The sequence below is a fragment of the Aristolochia californica genome, unplaced genomic scaffold, assembly GCF_029961685.1.
Source record: "Aristolochia californica isolate CCGP_79_NKW_82.1479 unplaced genomic scaffold, dmAriCali1.0.hap1 SCAF_8, whole genome shotgun sequence".
In the NCBI taxonomy this organism is placed as follows: domain Eukaryota; kingdom Viridiplantae; phylum Streptophyta; class Magnoliopsida; order Piperales; family Aristolochiaceae; genus Aristolochia; species Aristolochia californica.
Genome location: NW_027182279.1, coordinates 39,804,190 through 39,825,210, shown reverse-complemented (window position 1 = coordinate 39,825,210; position 21,021 = coordinate 39,804,190). Strand labels below are relative to the sequence as shown.

General features: G+C 37.7%; 3 protein-coding genes across 3 annotated transcripts; 2 read left to right on the top strand and 1 right to left on the bottom strand.

Annotated features, from left to right (window-relative positions):
* Positions 1 to 43: 43 nt before the first annotated feature.
* Positions 44 to 10,478, top strand: LOC137939104 (tRNA nucleotidyltransferase cca2-like). The gene is made up of 16 exons (XM_068784294.1): positions 44 to 58; positions 676 to 826; positions 959 to 1,089; positions 1,669 to 1,786; positions 2,000 to 2,052; positions 2,659 to 2,708; positions 2,932 to 3,030; positions 4,195 to 4,304; positions 4,391 to 4,518; positions 5,413 to 5,476; positions 7,541 to 7,624; positions 7,713 to 7,775; positions 7,890 to 8,034; positions 9,085 to 9,249; positions 10,018 to 10,115; positions 10,200 to 10,478. The coding sequence occupies exons 2-16, from the start codon at positions 680 to 682 to the stop codon at positions 10,302 to 10,304; spliced, it is 1,560 nt and encodes a 519-aa protein (XP_068640395.1). The 5' UTR covers positions 44 to 58; positions 676 to 679; the 3' UTR covers positions 10,305 to 10,478.
* A 143-nt stretch (positions 10,479 to 10,621) lies between these two features.
* LOC137939476 (probable phospholipid hydroperoxide glutathione peroxidase 6, mitochondrial) lies at positions 10,622 to 13,847 on the top strand. The gene is made up of 6 exons (XM_068784746.1): positions 10,622 to 10,887; positions 12,338 to 12,414; positions 12,620 to 12,681; positions 12,832 to 12,950; positions 13,160 to 13,327; positions 13,550 to 13,847. The coding sequence occupies exons 1-6, from the start codon at positions 10,849 to 10,851 to the stop codon at positions 13,580 to 13,582; spliced, it is 498 nt and encodes a 165-aa protein (XP_068640847.1). The 5' UTR covers positions 10,622 to 10,848; the 3' UTR covers positions 13,583 to 13,847.
* A 630-nt stretch (positions 13,848 to 14,477) lies between these two features.
* Positions 14,478 to 19,590, bottom strand: LOC137939475 (AT-hook motif nuclear-localized protein 9-like). Its single transcript, XM_068784745.1, has 5 exons — positions 17,696 to 19,590; positions 17,434 to 17,501; positions 16,694 to 16,825; positions 15,425 to 15,586; positions 14,478 to 15,316 (listed from the first exon to the last, which is right to left on the bottom strand). The coding sequence occupies exons 1-5, from the start codon at positions 18,111 to 18,113 to the stop codon at positions 15,086 to 15,088; spliced, it is 1,011 nt and encodes a 336-aa protein (XP_068640846.1). The 5' UTR covers positions 18,114 to 19,590; the 3' UTR covers positions 14,478 to 15,085.
* Between the last annotated feature and the right edge of the window lie 1,431 nt (positions 19,591 to 21,021).

The following is a 21,021-nucleotide window of genomic DNA, read 5'->3' as shown; positions in this document are numbered from 1 at the left end:
CTTTTCTCTACTCGACAATCTACGCTCCGTCAAAGGTGTTGTCGACTTCACCCGCAAGGTAAGCTCTGCTCTCTCAGCCCCTATCTCTCTCTTTCTCTCTCTCACAGTCCCGCTCTCTCTGCCCCTCTCTCGACCTCTGTCAGCTTCTCTCTCTCGGCCCTCCTCTACGCTAATTCTTTCCCTTTTTCTGATATAGGGAGGACCTACAATTGCCAGATTTTCCTCCAGTTTTGGTTGAAAATTTGTCTCTTTCTGGTCTTTATGTCGTTCAGTAATCTTGTTTTTGAAGTTTTATTTTGATTTCTGTTTGCTATTTTTTTTAGCTTTCGCTGCGGAACTATCCATATCCGATAATTCTCCGACGAATCGGAATCTCTTTCCGGATTTCGGATAGTTTTTCATTTTCCGGATCTTTGATGTCCGCATACTTAAAAACGGATCAGAATTGCTATTTGCGGTCCGAATCCGATCCGTTTACAATTGCCCCGCCCCCTCCTGTTCGGATCACTTGCCCTCCCTGAATCCACATGCAATTATGCAAGAGATGGCACTGGCTTCAAATTCTTACCGCTTTGTAGCAGTTCAACCGTTTCGTCTCCCCCTCTTCAGTAAAATCAAATCCCGTGTCTTCACTTCAAAGAGAAGTACGTCGACTTTTCCAGGTTTCTGTTGCAGGTTCATGGTTTCTCCGGCTATCGTTCAAGTAAAGGAGAATATCGCTCTCACAGAAAAGGAGAAGAAAATATTCAATCGATTGATTGATGTGCTTCGGCATTTCAAGCTAGAAACTCAGCTCCGAGTTGCCGGTGGTTGGGTTCGGGATAAGGTGTCTTATTTGTCCGTCTGGCTCTTTTTATATATACCCAATTCCTGGTTTTTGTGTCATTGTAATAGTAGCATGGTGTTAGTGGTTAAAGGTTTTTTTTTTGGCTCAATGGGATCTGTTTATTTGTTTCAGCTTTTGGGAAAAGAGTGCTACGACATTGATATTGCACTGGACAACATGCTTGGTCGAGAGTTTTGTGAGAAGGTTAATGAATACTTAGCATACGCTGGCGAAGAACAGCAAGGAGTGGGTGTTATCCAGTGGTTGGTTTCTTGTTTTCTCTCTTTGAAGTTTCAATTTTGATTGCTTCCAATATGTATTCATACACAATATGACTTTTGATTTTTAATGGCGCGGAACTGGTTTGGTGCTTTCTCTATACGACCCATTCCTGTTCCTTGGAGGTCCTCTAGATTCACTGTCTAGTGTTGATTTTTAAAATATTTTCAGTGGAACAATATTGGCCACCAGATGAATGTGATTATGGGAGTGGCTGAAGTCAAAGGCTCTTCATCTACACCAAAATCCAGCTTGCATAAAAATTCTTTTAAAAGAAGGCCAGGACTGTTAACGGAACTTTCATGAGTGGCATTTGGATCGCTTTGCCATCTCTATGGCACATGATTGGACTGTATCACTCCTGGACTTGAGTCTGTGGTGGCTTTTGTATAACTGTTGATTGCTTCTCTGGATGGTAAATTAGTGCATATTATATTATTGGTATTGAGGCCTTCAATAGTTGTACTTTTCAATGCAGCATGCTAGTTCAGATATGTATAGGTGGATATTTGCTTTGTCTTTTTGCCTTGGGTACTTATTTAATGAGTCTGATTACTTTGCAGCAATCCTGATCAATCCAAACACCTGGAAACTGCAAGGATGCGCATATATGATATATGGATTGATTTTGTCAATTTGAGATCTGAGGCATATGTTGAAAACAGTCGGATTCCTACAATGGTATCTTCAAGTCTTCATGACTTAGATTTAAAGATTCTGATCTATATAGTTGTTAGATTTAAAGATTCTAATCAATATAGTTGACTAGAAACAGATGCCAATAGGCATGACTGTTATACTTGTTTGTAGAAAGTGTCTTTTCTTTGAAACAGAAGCGATTACTTTCTCATATATGGTATTCTTGTTGAAATTGTACCCCATCATGCTTTTCAGAAATTTGGAACTGCTGAAGAGGATGCATATCGAAGGGATCTAACCATTAATAGGTAATGAAATTTGTGTCATACTATTGCAGCTCATGTATTTTGGAATCTAAAGTTGCCTTTTCCTTCACCTGATGTTTCTTAGTATGTTAGCAAATTATTATTGACATTTATGTCAAGTAATATGAGGTCTGGTTGTTTGATTTAGGTATCAATGTGGCATGTCAAACTTGTCCAGTTGCAACAAGATCAATTTTAGTGAATATGAAACTTATACAATGAAGTTTAGGTGTTTGACAAATGATGGCATGTCTAGGTTTCACAGATTATTTTATTTTCCATTAACTAATTTTTCTGTTCTGACTGTGTGAAAAAAATATTGTTCTACGTTTTCTGTTTATGAGGAATCTGTAGTACATATTTTGACACAATTTATGCATGTCATCTCATAGCTGAGATGTTCAGGCTGGTTTCTGTTGTGGTCAGTAACTTGCATGTTGGTCTTGTTTAATTTCCAAACTTTAAGCCTAAAGAAAATAGTCATTTCATTTTTTATTTTGAATGGTATATTCAATCATTTTTATTATTACAGAAAAGGTATTAAATCAACTATCGGATTTGTTGTTCCTTACCAAAGTATTGACTGTTTTAGTTATTTTCTCTTGACAGCATGTTCTACAATATAAACACTGATTCGGTTGAAGATTTAACTGGAAGAGGTTAGATGTTGTATTTGATGCATTTTCTTAAAGTTGTAATAGCTATTTGTTCAGGTTTTATTCTCTAGTCTATTGTAATGAATAGCTGTGCATGCACTCCCCCGATCTGAGGTAATAAAACAAGGAATTAAAAGTGCTGTTCAAATGGTTTGTTTTATTTATTGTTATAGCTTATATTTACTTCGATGAGTATTGATGCATTATATGTGATTGTGCTCTGCAGGTCTATCAGATCTAAGATCTGGTCTCATTGTTACTCCTTTGCCTTCAAAGGCCACATTTTTAGATGATCCTCTTCGGGTTCTTCGAGCTATTCGATTTGGTACTGTGCTCTGTACTTAATTTTCTTAAAGATCTTTATTTGATTGCAGTTTTTTTAATAGCAAGAAATTATGCTTTTTGACCGAGACCTGTAGAACAATATCATTTCCAAAATTAATTAAACAAATAAACGTTTTAAGTAGATTTGGGCATCATTTCAAAAAAAAAAAAATGTAAACTTGGGCATTTCTAATGTTAAGAACATACTGTTGCATTTTCATGCCAATGGGATCCTGAGATAAAAAATTTGGATGTAGAAGGGCTGTAGAAAGGGTGAACCTTCCTCGTTGTTCTTTTTACTTTTGTTCTGACCAATGTCCTTACAAAAGATCTAACTAATGGCCTGTGGAATTGGCTGGGTTGGGTGGAACTAGTGGTTTACTGGTCTGGCACCAAATTTTTTAGAAAATATTTCATGGAAAAATAATAACACCTCCCTGGCATAGTCTCTAAAATATACCAATTTCTCTTCTGAATAATACTATAATGTACAAAGACCAGGTGATTGACCTCAGCATGGTTGAGCATGTCAGTGGCCTGAAAGGCTTGGTTAGGTCATCTTCTTTTGGCCTTTCAAAAAGACCTGTTTTAGAAAGGACCTGGTTTGGTTCTATCTGGATCGAGGAGCCAGTGTAATCCAGTTCTTGCAACACCATCTCTGGGTTCTTTGATATGAGAAAAATAGCTAGATATTTGTGGAACCCCACCGTTTGCACTTCTTTGGTGATCCAAAATTTAGGACAGGTGGGCCTTTGGCTCAATGGCCACATGAAGGGGTTCTAATATGAGGTCTTTGATTCAAGTTTGGTCAGGGTAAGGTTGTAGTTTGGTGTATGACCAACATTAAAGAAAAAAGGGTGGGTGGGTTTAAGTTTTGTCTACTTGACATATGTATTGAACTTGACTTTTTGAACTGCTCTTAAAGTCTACTATGTATTTACTTGTCATTTCTATCCTTTCTCATGAATGTATATAGTTCAGTGAATAGCACTTTGTTGGCAGTATATTTGGTCAGACATTTCATTTTAACTCTTCTCTTTTAGGTAAATTTGCTGTATTTGTTATAGATTTATTTGTGCCTCTTCTGAATTCTTCTCCCTATGTAGTTTTTTCTTCATCTGGTAAAACCATTTAACTCAAGTTATTACTTTGTGGGGCCTTTTAGGTGCAAGGTTTGGATTTTTGCTCGATGAAGAACTTAAAAAAGCTGCTGCTGATGAAGAGGTGAAATCCGCTATTGCTGAAAAGATCAGCAGGGAGCGCATTGGGCATGAGGTCAGCCCCACAAATCTTGTACTCTAGAGTCTCTTTGCTCATTAGTTGATGTGAGCTTAAGTGAATTACTTCCACTTATGTGACAGATTGATCTCATGATGTCTGGAGACCATCCAGTTACAGCAATAAAGTACATCTGTGACTTGCAGTTGTTCTGGGTAGTCTTCACTCTCCCTAACAAACCTGAGCCAGCTGTTACAGAAGAATGTAACAGGTTTGCTTGCTTACTTTTTATAAGTTAAGTTAAAATATCGAATTTTAGTTATTTTTAATCGAGTGTGCACTACCAATTTTATTTTATTTTTCTCTTGGGTTTTTTTAGTATTCTTGTTTGCAGTGATTTCATTTAGTGAAACCAAAAATATGTTTTTTTTTATGAAGAAGCCAAAAATATGTTAGAATCCAAATGTGTCAACAGAATAATTTCAAGCTGTGGCAGTGTAATTCCTCAAACCATATAAAATAAATTATACCAGTTTTTTTAACTATTAGTTATCAAAGCTTTTGTTTTGCTCGAAATGTGATGCCAGCACCTACTTGTGCTTGTTGCCTTTTAAGACAATGGTGATCATTAAACTGTTGATGGTCCACAAAATATCCATTGTACAGATGTTTGAATTTGACTTTGGCTGAAATGTGTGGCCTGCAAAATCTTCTTTTGATTGAAAGACTGTAGAATGAAGAAAGGCATCCAACTCTAAAACTCGATTAGAGTGGAGAGACTAACCCAAGTTTTAATATTAGGTTGTAGATCAATTTGCAACAGATGCTATATATTTGTTTGAGTGGAGACCTGACTATTGGTGGTGGCCTATTGAAACTACTCTAATTGCATAATGAGAAACATCCTACTCAAGAGTCAAACTTAGAGTGGAGAGGCTTAACTCAAGTTTTTATATGAGATAGTTAATTATTGTAAGCCTATTTTGGACTATTCTCAGTAAGAAACATTTGCATAGTGTATTCTCTGTTTAACGTGGTTCTGTATGTGATTTTTCTCTAATATTTGTGATCTTTCAATATCATGGTACTATAATTATTTTCTTCAACCAAATACCTTGCTCCTATTTTTTTCTTTTTTTATTTGTACTAATCTTGTGTTTATCAGGTTATGTGTGTGCATGGATGCTGTGTGGGACATTCTACAACTGATTGGGTGTTCAATATTCAGTGTGAGTAATATTTGCCCAACTTGCATAAACAATGGCTACCCCTTAGTTTCTTGATTTTTATAAGTGATTTGAGCATGGTGATATCCAAAGGTGATTATCTAGAATAAATGACATTTCAATCTTCTGCTTTTCTATTAAATGCTAAACTGAGAATTATGCTGTACTTTTTTAAAGTTATGCGTATTCTCTCAGGCCACTCTTTGAGCTGTTAGTACAAATTCAGAATGAAAAAGCAGAATTATTAGTGGATATACTCAGGAATGAATGATGCTTGATGCCTATAAAGCATATTTTTTAAGAACATCTATTTTTCTGTTGATGTTATTTTCTATTTTGGTGTCTCGTGGATTTTCAGATAGCTGCTTTTTATTTGCTCTTTTTGCTTGCTAGTGCCTCGGAACTGAAATTATTAACTTAATAGTACAGTCTTATGAATAAACTTCAGTCACCTGCAGGGACTTTTCATGACCAAATCTGTTTTTAATTTGCTCTTGAGTGAAAATACTTTCCATCTTATATCTAAGGGCTTTCAAAGATATCTTGTTGCTTCCAAAATAAAAAAAAAATTTTAAGAAGAAAATAGGGAAGTTCCTGAAAAGAAGTCTAAGAAGGGAACCACCGATAGATGCTACATCTGTAACAAGAAAGGTCACTTTGGAAAAGAGTGTCCTGAGAAGAAGAAGCTGCAACACCAGATATCTCTTTATATGGACTCAAAAGATAATATTGAGTTTGTTCTCTCCCTCACTGATGAAGAACATCGAAATACTCTGTTTATGATCGAGTATTCTGACTTAGACGAAGATTCAAACTCAAAAACGGGCATCTTTACAATAAAAGATTGCCCAATGTTGCCCTCTTCGACTGCATCCCTCCCTGTAGCCTGTATCAAGATCTATGCTAACAGCTCCTCTCAGTCAATCACAATGAATGCAATTTTTGACATTGGTGCACATGTTTTCATCATTAAATCCCACCTTCTCCATTGCCATATGTGGGATCCTTACCATCTGATAGTGCAAAGTGGCAGCATAGGCATTTGTCGTCTGAGGGGCGCCTTGGATCCGCACTTGGACTTTTGAGTGCTGTGAGAAGGTGAGAAGGTGAGAATATGTGAAAGACATGTTGAAGTTTGGAAACAGTGTTAAGAAAACTCTTCCCACATTCAGTGATGTCTGGATGGTGCTAATGCACACATATTGGTACTCATTGAATCTGGAGTCAAGGAGAGGGACGCAAGAGAAGACAGGGAGACCTTTTCTACCATTGAAAGTGGGGCTAGCCTGATTGCTCCAAAGTAGAACTGAGTACCTTGTCTATATTGGTTGATTAGGCAGAGCGGCTGGGATCTCTAGGGTGGCAAGGTTTTCTTTGTTGTTCATTGGATCTATGTAAACTATCCTGCTGGTACAGTATGACACTTATGTGGCCAGGACCAAAGACCAACATACCAAAATACCCTGCCTATGTTATTTAACGTTAATAAAACAACTCCAAAATTACATTTATATTCCTAGTACCCATAAAACCTAAGAGTTTACTTTCTACAAGAAATAACTTTCCTAAAAAAAAAAATCCTAGTTAACTCAAATTAATATCTTCCAACACTTCCCCTCAAACTGGAGCATATAACATCATCTTATTACAAAATTTGTCTCTCAATTCTCATTTTGAGCCTAAATATAAAATACAAAAATTGGTCTTCAACGAAGTATAGATCTTCAAAATTTTGTCAACAATAGAAATTTTGAAAGTTAGTTGAAGTTTTAATTCGATTAGAAAGATTTTGCAAACTCAAAAATGATTTTTCAAGAAGGAATAATCAATTAACATGGGAGCTAATCGACTAATGTATCATTAATCGATTAACCCAAATATGCATATAATTGATTAACTATTACTTTTTTAGTTTCAACTCCACTGCTTAGTCGATTAGGAAGAACATGTTTTTCAACTAATCAATTAGCTAGAAAGCTTATATGTTGAATTCACTCTGTTAATAATTACACGGAATGATATTTTTGTTTAACCGATTTACTCAGAATTTAGCTTCTTCTCTTTCAGGAGGAACAGAGAAGGCTTTGTTTATATGCAGCACTATTTCTTCCTCTCAGAAAATCTGTATATGCAGATAACAAAGGCAAAAAGTTAAGTTCTTATGCTTTTCAGCCATTTTGTCCTCTACAGTTGTTTTATGGAATTTCTGGTCTCTAATGTAATAATTTATCATCTACAGATTCCTGTCACGACTTTCTTCTTTCGAAACTCTCTCAAGCTGAAAGCTAGTGATGCTGAAACAGTTAGTGCAGATTTCTTTTTCTTGTTTTACTAATTTCATTCCAGTAACTCATTTTTTAGAAGTATACTCTAGTTTCTAAAGTATGCTTTGATATAAAATGTGTACTGTGGTCAGGTTGCAAGCTTACATAGCGCTTCGGAGACTTTTCTCTCCTTGATACCCTTGATAGAATCAAGTGAGGGCTCTGAAATTGCTGATGCTACTCTGGAAGAAGAAAATCTGTGTCTACCACAGCACTCAAAAAGACGAATTCTTGCAGGTCAGAAATGTGTTGCTTTTTAGGCATGTTATTTTATGGCATTTCTTTTGATGAAGAGGGGTGATTCTATTATTGTGTATTGTATTTGATGGCATTTCTTTTGATCAACAGTTTGTTGTCATATATCTAAGTTGGTAATCAATAAGGTTTTCCTGCAGTGCATTCTTTTCATTTGGTTCAAAATGCTTGTCTGTTATTCAGATATTTTTTAATCTGAAATCTGTTGGCTTAGCTGTTAACTGTGACTACAAATAAATGAACATTATATTTAGCTATTTGTGATACTTATTCTAATTTAAAAATTGCAACTTATTTGATGACTATCTGAGGCCTATCTAGCATTGAGTGGGCATGAGGGCAGGGAGAAAGATGGTGGGGGAGGGTGGGCGGGCTTCATAAGTCGGATATGAGGAGGGTTTCTACCTGCTAGATATAGAAACTTGCCCTGCCATGCTGTGGATCCAAATGGGCTTTTGGAGCGTGTTCTGGTAAAGGGCAGTTATGAGGGAGAGTAGATGTGAAGCATCCTAGGGCACAAATCTGATTAGGGATTGGAAGGACATTGATTCTGAAAAGTGTCTAAATCCTTTTAACTTTTCTGTCATGATATTGGTTTGAAAGTGGAAAAGACAGCATGTGGTTTTTCACTAAAGTTACCTTTATATTAGCAGATTTGGAATGTGGATGTTGCAACTTCCGAAATCCAAGCTCTTCAGCTCTATTGCCAGAGTCACAGAAAGGGAACTTTGACTTTCAGTGATTTCATAAATTTTAAGATTCCATGAAATTTGATTTTGCATTAAAAAATAAAAGATGCAGTTTTTTTTATAGGAAAAAAATGCCCCACTTGTTGAAATTTTCAATTTTATTGAGTTTATGCCATGAATATCTCATGTTGATTTTTGCTTTTTTTTTTTTTTGGTAGTAAATATGCCCTTTGATTCGATGTGAAAGATTGAATTCATCATCTTATTTTGCTGCACATGAATGAGTGACAACTTTCTAACATGGTGTATTATATTGTTTTGTTGCTGGTGTCTACTTGTTCAGGATTGCTTCTACGACAAATTAAAGATTTCTGGAGAGTGGCCTTAATGTTGTCAGCATTGTTACATGACACTGGTGAAAACTTAGAAAAGTTTATATATCATACCTCACAATTGGAACAGAGGAGAGAACTATTCAGGAGAATAGAGAACTCGATTATCAAACTAGGTACATCCATGCTTACATTTTTTCTGATTCTTCAAGCACATTCTTTCCTTGTATTCCTTGTGAAGGATATGCAGTTCCAATGGTACATGACTTGATTCATTCAGCACTAGGGAAAATTTATTTAGTTATCAGTTGCTGGATGTTAATTCGAATTGAAAAATATGTGATTCGGGGAGAAAATAAAAGAGGAAAAGGAGTTTGTTTGCTGCCTTGGAATCCGAGCCAGAAAAGCCCGTCCAGCTTCTTTATAATCAGGGTTTTAAGTAAAAATTTATAAAAAGGACAAAAATGCCCATCAATACTCAAAATTACATCACCTAAAATACATATCTAAATTGAATGAAAATATAACTAGAGATAAAATAAGACATTCCCTATCTAATAGCCATGTTATAAGGCTGTGTTTGGAACTCCATGGAAAAGAAAAGAAATTGAGAATTCGACCATTATTAATCCCAAAAATAGTTAATGAAAAGGAGAATTTGATCATTTTCTCATTTTCACTAACTATTTTTGAGAATAATAATGGTCAAATTCTCATTTTCTTTTCTTTTCAAGGGGTTCCGAACAGACCCTAAGAGAAAAATGTAATGTGGAAAATATAAAAAATAACCAAAATACCCTTATACTTGTATTTTAATAATTTTCTTTAGGTGTTGTGCACATATGTAAATATAGCATACAAGTATTTCTCCAGAATGAATGGGACCAACTGCTGTTCATAAGTTTCATGCCAACTGAAGTATGGCTTACAATTCCACTTGGCAGATCTTGAGAATATATGGGAAATGAAACCTTTGCTTGATGGGAAGGCCATCATGAATGTATTACAGCTTAAAACTGGAGGGCCACTGGTCAGAGAATGGGTAGGGCTCCCCAACCCTCCATCCCTACTTCCTTTTGTGATTCCACAACTTACATACATTAATCTTTTGTTTTTGGTGCTGCAGCAACAAAGGGTTCTTAAATGGCAACTTGCCCATCCTTTAGGTACTGTAGAGGAATGCCTTGATTGGATCAGGCAATCAAATGCTAAACCTGCAAAGTTGTTGTAAATATGGAAGATAGATTTCACAGAATTGCTTCTTCTTCATGAAATCCGATGCTATGTATTTATTCTATTATGATGCAGTAATTTTTTCCTATTATTTAAATCAGTGTTATCGATTTACCCGGTTATTCTGTTTATTTCAGCTGGATATGGAATAAAAAACTTCTTTCGATTAAAGATTTGGGTGATTTTATTTATTTATTTTTATCGTTTATTAAATGGATGACTGAGATCATCAATTTTAATCGCCATCGTGACTCGGTCTGCGAAGTACTATATATAACCGGTTCGTTGGTTATCAGCTCATCAGCTTCCTCTCCATGTTATGCTTCTCTGCTCTCTCTCGCTGCAGATACCTTCCCGTTTCTGCAATCTCGGCTTCTTTGAGTCTACCTAATCGACTTCCACCTCTTGTCCGAAGTTTGAATTTACCTTCTGCGGAAGTTTCTGGTTTTTCATTGGGCCGAGAAGGGGTAATACGTTTCTCGTCTTCCCCGACGGTTTTTTCGCTCAAACCTTCGTTTTATTCGTCGACTGCGGATATTGAGATGGCAGGGAAGACATCGATTCATGATTTCACCGTTAAGGTGGGTAATTCTGATCGACTGATTAAATGGGGAAATGCAGATTTTGTTCTGTTTTTTCCTCTTTGATGTGATTGGATGTAGTGGATTGAATTTTGAGTTTTATGCTTGTAACGTCTGAGCTCACTGTTTCAGAAGTCTTCTTTGTGAAGCTTTTTTTCGATTGTGATGGTGCTATTGTCGATCGTAGATTGGACATTTAGTGTTTTCGAAACGAGTGTCGATTGGGGGCTGTTCCTTGGCTAAGAGGTCTAAAAATGAGTTTTTACTAGTTTTTTAGTGTAGTTTGTTAGTGCCCCTGGATTTTTTACTAAAATTCTGATGGTTTTTTCGATCGCTGCACGTTTGAAGATTTTGATGGCCTGGTGCTGTCTGATTACCCAAACTCTAGTTTTATGGATGATAAATCATTAGTGGAACAGTACTGATTTCACAAATAGTGTGATTTTTGGTCATTTTGATGGCTTCAGAGGTCTTTCAAAGGATTCTTCTTGAGAACTATATAATTTTTCATTGTTTGGCTACTTGTCTTTCACTTTTATTTACTTTCAGAAGTCTTCTTTGTGAAGCTTTTTTTCGATTGTGATGGTGCTATCGTCGATCGTAGATTGGACATTTAGTGTTTTCGAAACGAGTGTCGATTGGGGGCTGTTCCTTTGGCTAAGAGGTCTAAAAATGAGTTTTTACTAGTTTTTTAGTGTAGTTTGTTAGTGCCCCTGGATTTTTTACTAAAATTCTGATGGTTTTTTCGATCGCTGCACGTTTGAAGATTTTGATGGCCTGGTGCTGTCTGATTACCCAAACTCTAGTTTTATGGATGATAAATCATTAGTGGAACAGTACTGATTTCACAAATAGTGTGATTTTTGGTCATTTTGATGGCTTCAGATGTCTTTCAAAGATTCTTCTTGAGAACTATATAATTTTTCATTGTTTGGCTACTTGTCTTTCACTTTTATTTACTTTCAGAAGTCTTCTTTGTGAAGCTTTTTTTCGATTGTGATGGTGCTATTGTCGATCGTAGATTGGACATTTAGTGTTTTCGAAACGAGTGTCGATTGGGGGCTGTTCCTTGGCTAAGAGGTCTAAAAATGAATTTTTATTAGTTTTTTAGTGTAGTTTGTTAGTGCCCCTGGATTTTTTACTAAAATTCTGATGGTTTTTTTGATCGCTGCACGTTGAAGATTTTGATGGCCTGGTGCTGTCTGATTACGCAAACTCTAGTTTTATGGATGATAAATCATTAGTGGAACGGTACTGATTTCACAAATAGTGTGATTTTTGGTCATTTTGATGGCTTCAGAGGTCTTTCAAAGGATTCTTCTTGAGAACTATATAATTTTTCATTGTTTGGCTACTTGTCTTTCTCTTTTATTTACTTTCGGTTGCTGGTTCTGTGTTTTTTGCTTTCCTTTACAGGCAACTTAAAATTACTTTTTGGGTACTCTTGCAGGATGCAAAGGAAAATGATGTCGATCTGAGCATTTACAAGGGAAAGGTTCTCTTGATTGTGAATGTTGCATCCCAATGGTAGACAATGTTCTCCTTTTCAATTGCATGAATTGTGGATCAAATTTTCTTTTCCTGTCACTTGTGTCTATGAATATTAGGTTGCATACTTGTTTACAATTTAGTTCAGTATTGCTAGTCCTTGCCTCGAGATGCATAACTGCTGAGCCTTACAATTAAAAGGAGCCTGTTGCATTGACTGAATTTTCTCAATCAATTGTTGCAGTGGCTTGACTAATTCCAACTATACCGAGCTCAGCCAGCTCTATGAGAAGTATAAAGATAAAGGTTTGTGTAAAATTAATATACCATACACCGTGACTTATTCGTTTGCTAATGTTTAGTGAGTCTAGACCTGTACTTGGTGGAGTTCTGTTAGAGTTCTTGTGGGATTTAAATGGAAGGCAAAAGAACTAAAGTAGTATGTGGTCTGAGCAGGATTTGAGGTATTGGCATTCCCCTGCAATCAGTTTGGTGGGCAGGAACCAGGGACCAATGAGGAGATCGTAGAGTTTGCTTGCACTCGATTCAAAGCAGAATACCCCATTTTTGACAAGGTATAATGAGCCAATCAATCACTGGTCTCTTCCCATTTTTTTTCTTTATATGATATTGAGTTACTACCAGAATGCAAAAGGATCTTCCAACTCCCAACTTCCGATGTGGCTGTGCAAAAAATCCATTTATCTTTCTGTCAATTTGTTTGCTGAAAAGTTTTTTGCCAGAGAGATTTTGTTAATGGACAGTGGTAAACCTGTTTCCATAGGTTGATGTAAATGGACAGAATGCTGCTCCAATATACAAGTTCTTAAAGTCAAGCAAGGGCGGTCTCTTCGGAGACAACATCAAGTGGAACTTCGCCAAGTTCTTGGTGGACCAGGATGGCAATGTTGTGGACCGCTACGCTCCCACCACTTCCCCTCTGAGCATTGAGGTAAACAAGTGACTACTGGTTCATCTCCTCTGCTACATACAATTGCTCAGGATCAGTCTGATAAACGTCTCTGTAGCACCAACTTCATTTGAATCAAATTGTTCTCTTAGCTGGACAGAGACAGTCATTGAGAGCTGTTTGAATGTTTTTCTCGTTTTTCTTCGTCTTCGCTTGCTTACTGTGGTTGGCTCACTTCATGTCTCTGTTTGTGATTTTTTGCAGAAGAACGTAAAAAAACTACTTGGTGTTTCCTGAGCTCTTCATCCTAGCTGCTGCTTCATGAATCAGTAAAGAGATACAAATAAACTTCTGAAGCTTACTTATTCCTGGTTTAGAATAGCTCCTCTAAAAGTCAGATAATACAGGTCTGTTGCTCAGTCCGATATAGCAAAACTGCATCTGCCTTTATATCCTGTAATCTGTGGCAGTTATGTTTTACTTCTGTTGTAATCTAAAAACTTTTGAGTCTGTGCTTTACATTGTGGAAATAAATGCCTGATATCCCTACTCTTTTCTGAAAGGATCTGGAGTCTCGAACATATTACATTTTCTTTTCCGTTTTTCTGTAAAATTTCCCTGTTGATTAAGAACTTTCGACTCTGATATTTCAACACCGCCACCTCAAACACTGAACATTTTTAACGAGCATTACCTGTGGCAAACCCAATGGATTTTTTTTATATCATAATCAATTTGGAACGCTTTCCGTGGTTCAAGAGCAGACAGGTGATCCAACCCCCTTCATCAAAATTTCTCTCCATTTTCAGAAATAGAGAAGGTAGAGAACCCCTTAATCACAGTTCCTGAAATGAAGAAGATGAAGACGCAGTCCTCTACTCGGGTATTCAATTCTAAAACCAGAGAGGAATAGGGAAACCCTCCTATTTATAACGAAGATGACTACATAGCCCCGGCCTTCTTCTATAAAAGCAACCCTCATTTTAAGTTTCATTTGCAGCCTGTTCTTTCAAAAATAATGACATAAATATTATTTAGTTTTCTGGCCTAATTTTTTATTTTCTTGAATACCCTTCTCAAGATCCATAGTTTTTTTACTCAAGAAGATTCAAAGCATGGAGTCTAATCCTGCTTGATCTCGTTGAACAACCAAACTTTCTTGGAATAAAACCAGCTCTGATTCTTAAGGACAGACCTCCGAAAGTGCATTTAAAATTTAATATCACACTGCAAACAGGAACATCTTTGGTGGGTTTTCTTCTACTAGGTTAAATGGCAACTATTTGCTTCTAATAATGAACAAGATTGTGAGATAAGCATGGATTCAACATTTCATCAAATTTGACAGAGGCCAGAAGGTTGTGTTTTCCTGCAATGAAAATGTTGAATGTTTGGCAGTAAAATGGTTCCAGACTGCCATTGCCCAGAATTTCATCACTCTACTGGCTGCCATGGAAATGGAGAGATGCACAGCAAATCAAAGATGCAAAATATTCTGCAATAGAACTTGAGAAAGCATGTGGAAAGATACATCTGTCACTTAAGCAAGATAGACCTGGAGTATGGCTGGATTTTTCACAACTCTTGAAACGAGAGGGAAAAAATGATATTAATACAGTCATTACCGAGGGGGAATTCAAGCAGCAGCTACTTTTTCCATTTCTGCAAAAATATGTTAGTATAAAACATTGGGTGCAAGCAAACAACCCACTGACCAATCTCTCCCACTTAACAAATCTTCTGCTAGATGCCAGAGATACACACATTGCCCCCAAATTGTGGATAAATATGTGAGCTGCGTTATCCACGTGTTAAGTCGATGTCAATGTGGGCGTTTCTCATGTCCAGTGGCCGTGAACCCGGCCATCCACCCATCATCAACGCCGGAGGGAGAGATTGGCTGGGAGCTCCACCGGTGGGTGTGGGAGATTTTTCACTCATAGCATGTTCAGCTTCTACTCCAGATTCAGGGTAGATCTCAGGTTTGCTTTTTGACTTTGTCCCTCCATAAATGAAACTTCCCACTATGACCTACAGTGGGACATTTAAATGTTAGTGGAACTGAAAAAGTGAAACTTAGGAGGACAAATTCCTGGAAGAGGCATAAACTAAAAACAGAATCTGGTCAGAAGGAATAACCTGTACTGGACTTGCTGCAATCAGCATTCCACCTACACCACCACCAATGACTCGCCCATCTGGACTGGAGAGAGAAATGCTCAGACCACCAGTTCGACTACGGGAACCACCGTTGTCGGTAAGCAAGTATGACCCCGACAAACACAGAATCTCAAATCGGCCCTGCATGAGGTCATGCCATTACATTTCAGTAGAATCAAAGAAAATGGCTAATCCTACCACCACTAGTAGAAAAAAGGAAAGAAACAAATGAATTAAAGAGCACATATTAAGCGGAAAACCGAGTTAAAAGTATGTCATTTGTGATTATGAGATGGATAAAACTTTCGCAGCGCCAAATCTGGTACCTTGTTACACCGGAAAGGTAGAAGATTGAACCAATGGTAGAAGGTTTCAATTAAACCATTCAAAACATTAGGTACCACAGGGGAACCTGCCCGGTCAAGATTTGGAGATGTAGTAAACATAAACATCTAGCATTATCCTCATAATTTGAAGAAGAATCTAACTTCTTCCATCTTTGCTCTGTCAAACATTGCATAACCAACTTAACGACTAAAATTATCTGCTTTCTAAAGGTACTGAAATTAATCCAAGACAGTAGGAAAAGCAAAAAATAGCAACTAGAGAAGTAGAAGGAATGTTTCAACTAGAAACAACCCTTTCTGATTACTCTTAAGTGTCCAGTTACTTGGTAAACGAGAGCTAAACTTTTTGCAAGTGAATTTACAAAGCTGGGAAGCTCCTCTCTAACAGCCTCATCATTTTATACCATATTACTGGGATAGACTAAAGTAACACTGGCAACCTAAAGCTCAACAGGGAATACTTTGCGGAAAAAGCAGTTAATATATAGCGATTAGCAAGGTTGAACGCACAAAGTACGCTGAGAAATTGGGTCACGAGTCACAAATATGATCCATGGTACAACATTGTGACCACCAGACTATCGGGAATATAGTGGTGACTAGTTAAAGATCAGCCATGATGAAAATCAAAGTAATAACTGGTTTTAGATAAGAAGGAGCAACTAGACTTAGCAAATTCTTTTTTCTTAAAAGGAAAGAAAAAAGAAAGAAATAAAGAACATTCCAGTAATCTTGTGTGAGTCATACTACTTAAGCACCACAATCCTGATGGGATCAGTACTAAACAGCGTTAAAGAGTATACACTAAAGCAACATAAAGCAGAATAGCATCACCATCAGGAAAGTAAAATAGAAATTCTTCTAAAAAAGGTATTTTACATGAACTATCAAGTGGTCAAACCTCATGTGTGACTGTGCCACCAGAAGTTGCAGGCTGACGAAGTGTTACTGATGAGACAACACCATTAGCAGAAAGAATGCATACAGCCCTTGGCCCCTGCTGGGAAAATGACATAATCTTTGTTGCTATGTCCTGCCGAAAAGAGAATATATAAGGTCAAGTGACTCAATTCAGAAACACTAATAAAGTACCAGGTGATGTTCAATTAAGCAAAACAAGTAACCAATATCAGAAGTGAAGATGCCACCTATCTTAAAGATAAAATTCCAATAAAACAGCTCAAAATTAAAGAATTCAAAGCTCAGCCCTTGAACCTGGCACTCTGGAGCTTCCCTCCACGATACTGCATGAGGCAGGATCAAGCAACCAACAATTAAATCTTATAAAGAGAGTTCTGCTAGTCCCACTAGCCTCACTTACACAACCTCGAATGCAATATCGGTGCTCTACAGATGAATTGAAGACCACGGTTGATTGTCAATACGATGATTCTCAAGGAACTGTGTTGGTAAGTAGTCCCAAGTGCCCATAGGCCATGAAGTATGACAACTCACTCAATCTGTTCCATCTAGTGAAATATTACAAGGTTAACTCAGTATGCTAGTCGGTGAAACTTTCCATGAAAGGGGCAACCAATTTGAAATTTCCCCATGTTGGTTCAAATGACATGTCAGTAGTTTCACATAATGTTATGTATTACAGCCAAAGTTTTCATAAAAAATGGAAAGAAGATTGAATACCTCGCCAACCGGAATAGTGATTATATGTGGAGTAAATCCCATCCCAGCAGAGCCAGATAGCCATTCACCTGGAAAATCCAGTCATTAACACATGAACTTGTCTAATATGAATAAAATAAATAAGAGTAAAAGAGCTAGAGGGGGAAAAATGGAGCAATCCACCCAAAATGTTTGTTTATAGATACTACTAATCCAAATAAACCTGAAAATGCATCCACTGCTCAAATGGCATATAGAATTAGTAATAAAGATCACAAATTACCTAGTGAAGCCAATTGTTGTTTCCTCCCAGACCCAGGAGGACGCCCTCTACCCCGCTTCTGTGTTGATGGGGAAGATCCTGGAGCCAATGGAGATGTAGATGGTAAAGGAGATAATGCCAGTGAAACAGTTCCATCAGGGCCATACTTCCGCGGCCTCCCTCTCTTCCTCTTCACAGGCTCGCCTTGTGATACAGTAGCTGGTGGACCAACATTAACGCCGCGAGGTGACATTGAAGATTCCACAGGATATGAAGAGCCGACGGCATTCCCTCCAATGTTGGACTGTGTAGGTAAACCTGGATTCGCCAATGAACGGATACCGGTTGGTGGCGCATGCAGGCCGGCTTGTGGTCCTGAGCCAGACCCACCAATCCCTCTCTGCATGTAATATGACGCCATGGCTTCCCTCCCGTCCATGCATTTACTTGTAGATTTACAAAAGATGAAGTTTTTGGTCTGAAACAAGAACTCTCTCCAAGCTCTAGCAACAACCAGCACAGAACTTTCAAATTGCAAAGAATTAACCTTGGTACATAGGATAAGCTTCTAAAGTTTCACCAGAGCCTAAACTTGAACACAAGAGGGAGGAAGAACAAAGAAAAAGAGGTTTTTGGACGAAGTGTTTGGATCTAGAGGCTCCTCGTCGTAACGAGACACGGAGATAACGAGTGTACGAGCAAAACGAGTTAAAGGGAGCTTAAAATGCTAAGCGTCTACAAACAACGGAAGACGCTGGGTAAAATGCATGACGAAAGAAACAGAATTGATCAACACTACAGAACCCATCGGAATGACGACACAGAGGAGGAATGGCTGAAGTTCGGGCAGTAGAGTATGACTGACAAAACTCAAAACTTTTCAATTGCGATGTACCAAAGACGAACAAAAGCTTCTTCAAGAAAGACAAGTAACAGAAGAAAAGAAGAGAGACGAAAACAAAAAGGAATCGAAAAGTCTACCAAGAGAGACAGAACTTGCAGCTCGTGCTAGAAAAAGATGAAATTTTGGATTTGACTTTCAACAGCAAACGCCTTGCAGTGTATGAAAGAACGAAATTAACATGGGAAGTCTCCGTCCCGGAATAAGTGCAATCTGCTGGTTCTTTCGTCTTCGCCGGCAGAAAAGCCCAGTAGAGAAAACCGAGAACAACTAAAGATTCCCGAAGCCTGAAGCACGACTACTTCCACTTTGAAGAAAAAAACTGAACTTAGAGCCTCTCCCATGCAAATGCAGCAAAAGGCACCGGTAATCCACCGATCACGGCCGAAGAGCTTCAGTTACGTAACAATCCAAAAAAGTAAACATCTCCCACAAAATGCAGCAAAAATACTAACACCAAAACGCGAAAATCCGCTCACTCACACTGTCAGCACTAAAAAACCCAGTAGTTTTCAAACTTCCCCCCTCCCCAGGGCAGCCAACAGAGCTCCAACAAACTCCATTCCCCTTTCAAACCAAACCTCCCCCACTTCCACCGCACAGCACAAACAAAAAAACCCAAACTCCAAGCTTCCCCACCACAAATGCAGCTCCAAACACCCCCACCAATCCGCCGATCGAACCACTCCAACACCCCCACAACCCACCAAAAACCCTAGAAAACCAAGCTCCTCTCCGGGGAAGCCACCAAAGCCGCCAGAGGTGAAGAAGGAGCTGAAACGACAGCAACGGCAGGCGCTGAAAGGATCCCGGAGCGACGCACTGACCACCGCCCAATTAAAGGCTGAGCAAAGGCAGTACAAGCAGAGTCCGTAGAGTGAAACGGGGAATTGGAGTGGAAAACGCCAATGTTGGGCAGAAACCTAGCGGGATATGGTACATGTCCTTACCGCCATGCATTTTTTAGGGCAGAGAGCTCTGAGCAGCACTTTTAAGCGGCGACAGAGAACGAAGCTCAGAAGAGGAAAAAAATGGAACGCAGAGAGGAAACGAAAATCATTTTTATTTTTATTTTTAAATATTTTTTCGAAATAAATAAATAAATAAATAAACCTGAATTCGGTGGATAAACACAAAACGAATATAGATAATTAGAGCTCAGAGATGCTACACTGAGAACGTCCTACTGTGAGAAGCACATAAGAAAGTAGTTTAAAGAAAATAATATTCAGAAATAAAAATATTTGCGTTGGATGAGGAAAAAAATTGTAAAAAAATATGACCCATGAATATAATAAACATAATATATTAAAATTATTTTTATTAAATAAAATAAATAATTCTTATAAAAGCAAAAAAGAAGCGTCTGAGGCGCATCTCACGGCGATGGTTTTTTTTTATGTCGACGGAGTCGTGCGGTGGACAGTGGACTCGAAATATTTTATCCGGAGGCGGTTTATAAAATATCTGGATTCCGACCCTGACGGCTTTTTAGTTTTTAGAGCGTGTCGTTCGTATCGGTTGCTGACGTGGAAAATATCGGGTTTCTGTGGCGCATTTATTCCGCGGCCCAACGGAAAGGCGGGCCGTGCTTTTGTCGTTTCCTGGCCTTTCCCCCGCTTTCATCATCACGATAACGAGAGGTCGGTGGCTTCTCGGTTTCGGTTTTCTCGCGCGAGAAAACGCCGGGTCGGTCGGACGGCCCGATCGGATTGACCGCTGTTCTTTTTACGTGGGACCCGTAGGTTACATGTTCCGATACGTGATCTCCTCCGTTGGTTGAGAAGTTTGGGTTCTTTGAAGGTGTTCGGATGGGATGAAAAGGGATATGGGACCCGGTTCATGGGTTCAGATTTTCCTTAAGGAAACAACTTTCTTGGTGGAAATCATTTTTTTCATCTGAAATAAAATTTCATTTTCTCTTTATTTAAGCAAGATCTCTCTTGAATATTTTTAATTATTTGAATATTTTTAAATTTAAAATTTTCATTTTCTCTTTATTTAAGCAATTGTGTTACTAAATGCATGCTCTAATTAAACTCAAACAAAACAAATTATTAAACTTTAATTATAATTAATCACATATTAGTGTTAATTCAGATACATAAATCGGAGTCGGATTAAGACAATAGAAATAAAAGAGTCGAGTCCCACCCTTCGACTTGAATTGCCTAGTTCCAAAACCGATCATGAATCATGAATCGATTCAAGCTATAAAAAAAAGTTGTCACTCTCGAATATCTGTTACGTGTCAAGTAGAGTGTAATTTGGTGGTCTAATTATTAAATCTTGAATCCTAAATCCTTAAACCCTAAAAAATATTATTTTTGACATTCCATGTTTATACTATAAATTAACAAGGCACATGCACCAAACTTTAATTAATAAAAGTTAGGTTTATATCATAAAACATTGATTGACTTAGCACAATAGAATAATTAACTAT

Excerpts from the sequence above, each read along its gene's own strand:
- LOC137939476 (XM_068784746.1), top strand. The coding sequence starts at position 10,849 with ATGGCAGGGAAGACATCGATTCATGATTTCACCGTTAAG. Across the intron at positions 12,682-12,831 it reads TGAGAAGTATAAAGATAAAG|GATTTGAGGTATTGGCATTC; the intron begins GTTTGTGTAAAA and ends TGGTCTGAGCAG. Across the intron at positions 13,328-13,549 it reads CTTCCCCTCTGAGCATTGAG|AAGAACGTAAAAAAACTACT; the intron begins GTAAACAAGTGA and ends GATTTTTTGCAG.
- LOC137939104 (XM_068784294.1), top strand. The coding sequence starts at position 680 with ATGGTTTCTCCGGCTATCGTTCAAGTAAAGGAGAATATCGCTCTCACA. Across the intron at positions 1,787-1,999 it reads ACAGTCGGATTCCTACAATG|AAATTTGGAACTGCTGAAGA; the intron begins GTATCTTCAAGT and ends CATGCTTTTCAG. Across the intron at positions 4,519-5,412 it reads GTTACAGAAGAATGTAACAG|GTTATGTGTGTGCATGGATG; the intron begins GTTTGCTTGCTT and ends TGTGTTTATCAG.
- LOC137939475 (XM_068784745.1), bottom strand. The coding sequence starts at position 18,113 with ATGGACGGGAGGGAAGCCATGGCGTCATATTACATGCAGAGAGGGATT. Across the intron at positions 16,826-17,433 it reads TCACTATTCCGGTTGGCGAG|GACATAGCAACAAAGATTAT; the intron begins GTATTCAATCTT and ends TCTTTTCGGCAG. Across the intron at positions 15,317-15,424 it reads TTGCAGCAAGTCCAGTACAG|GTCATAGTGGGAAGTTTCAT; the intron begins GTTATTCCTTCT and ends GTCCCACTGTAG.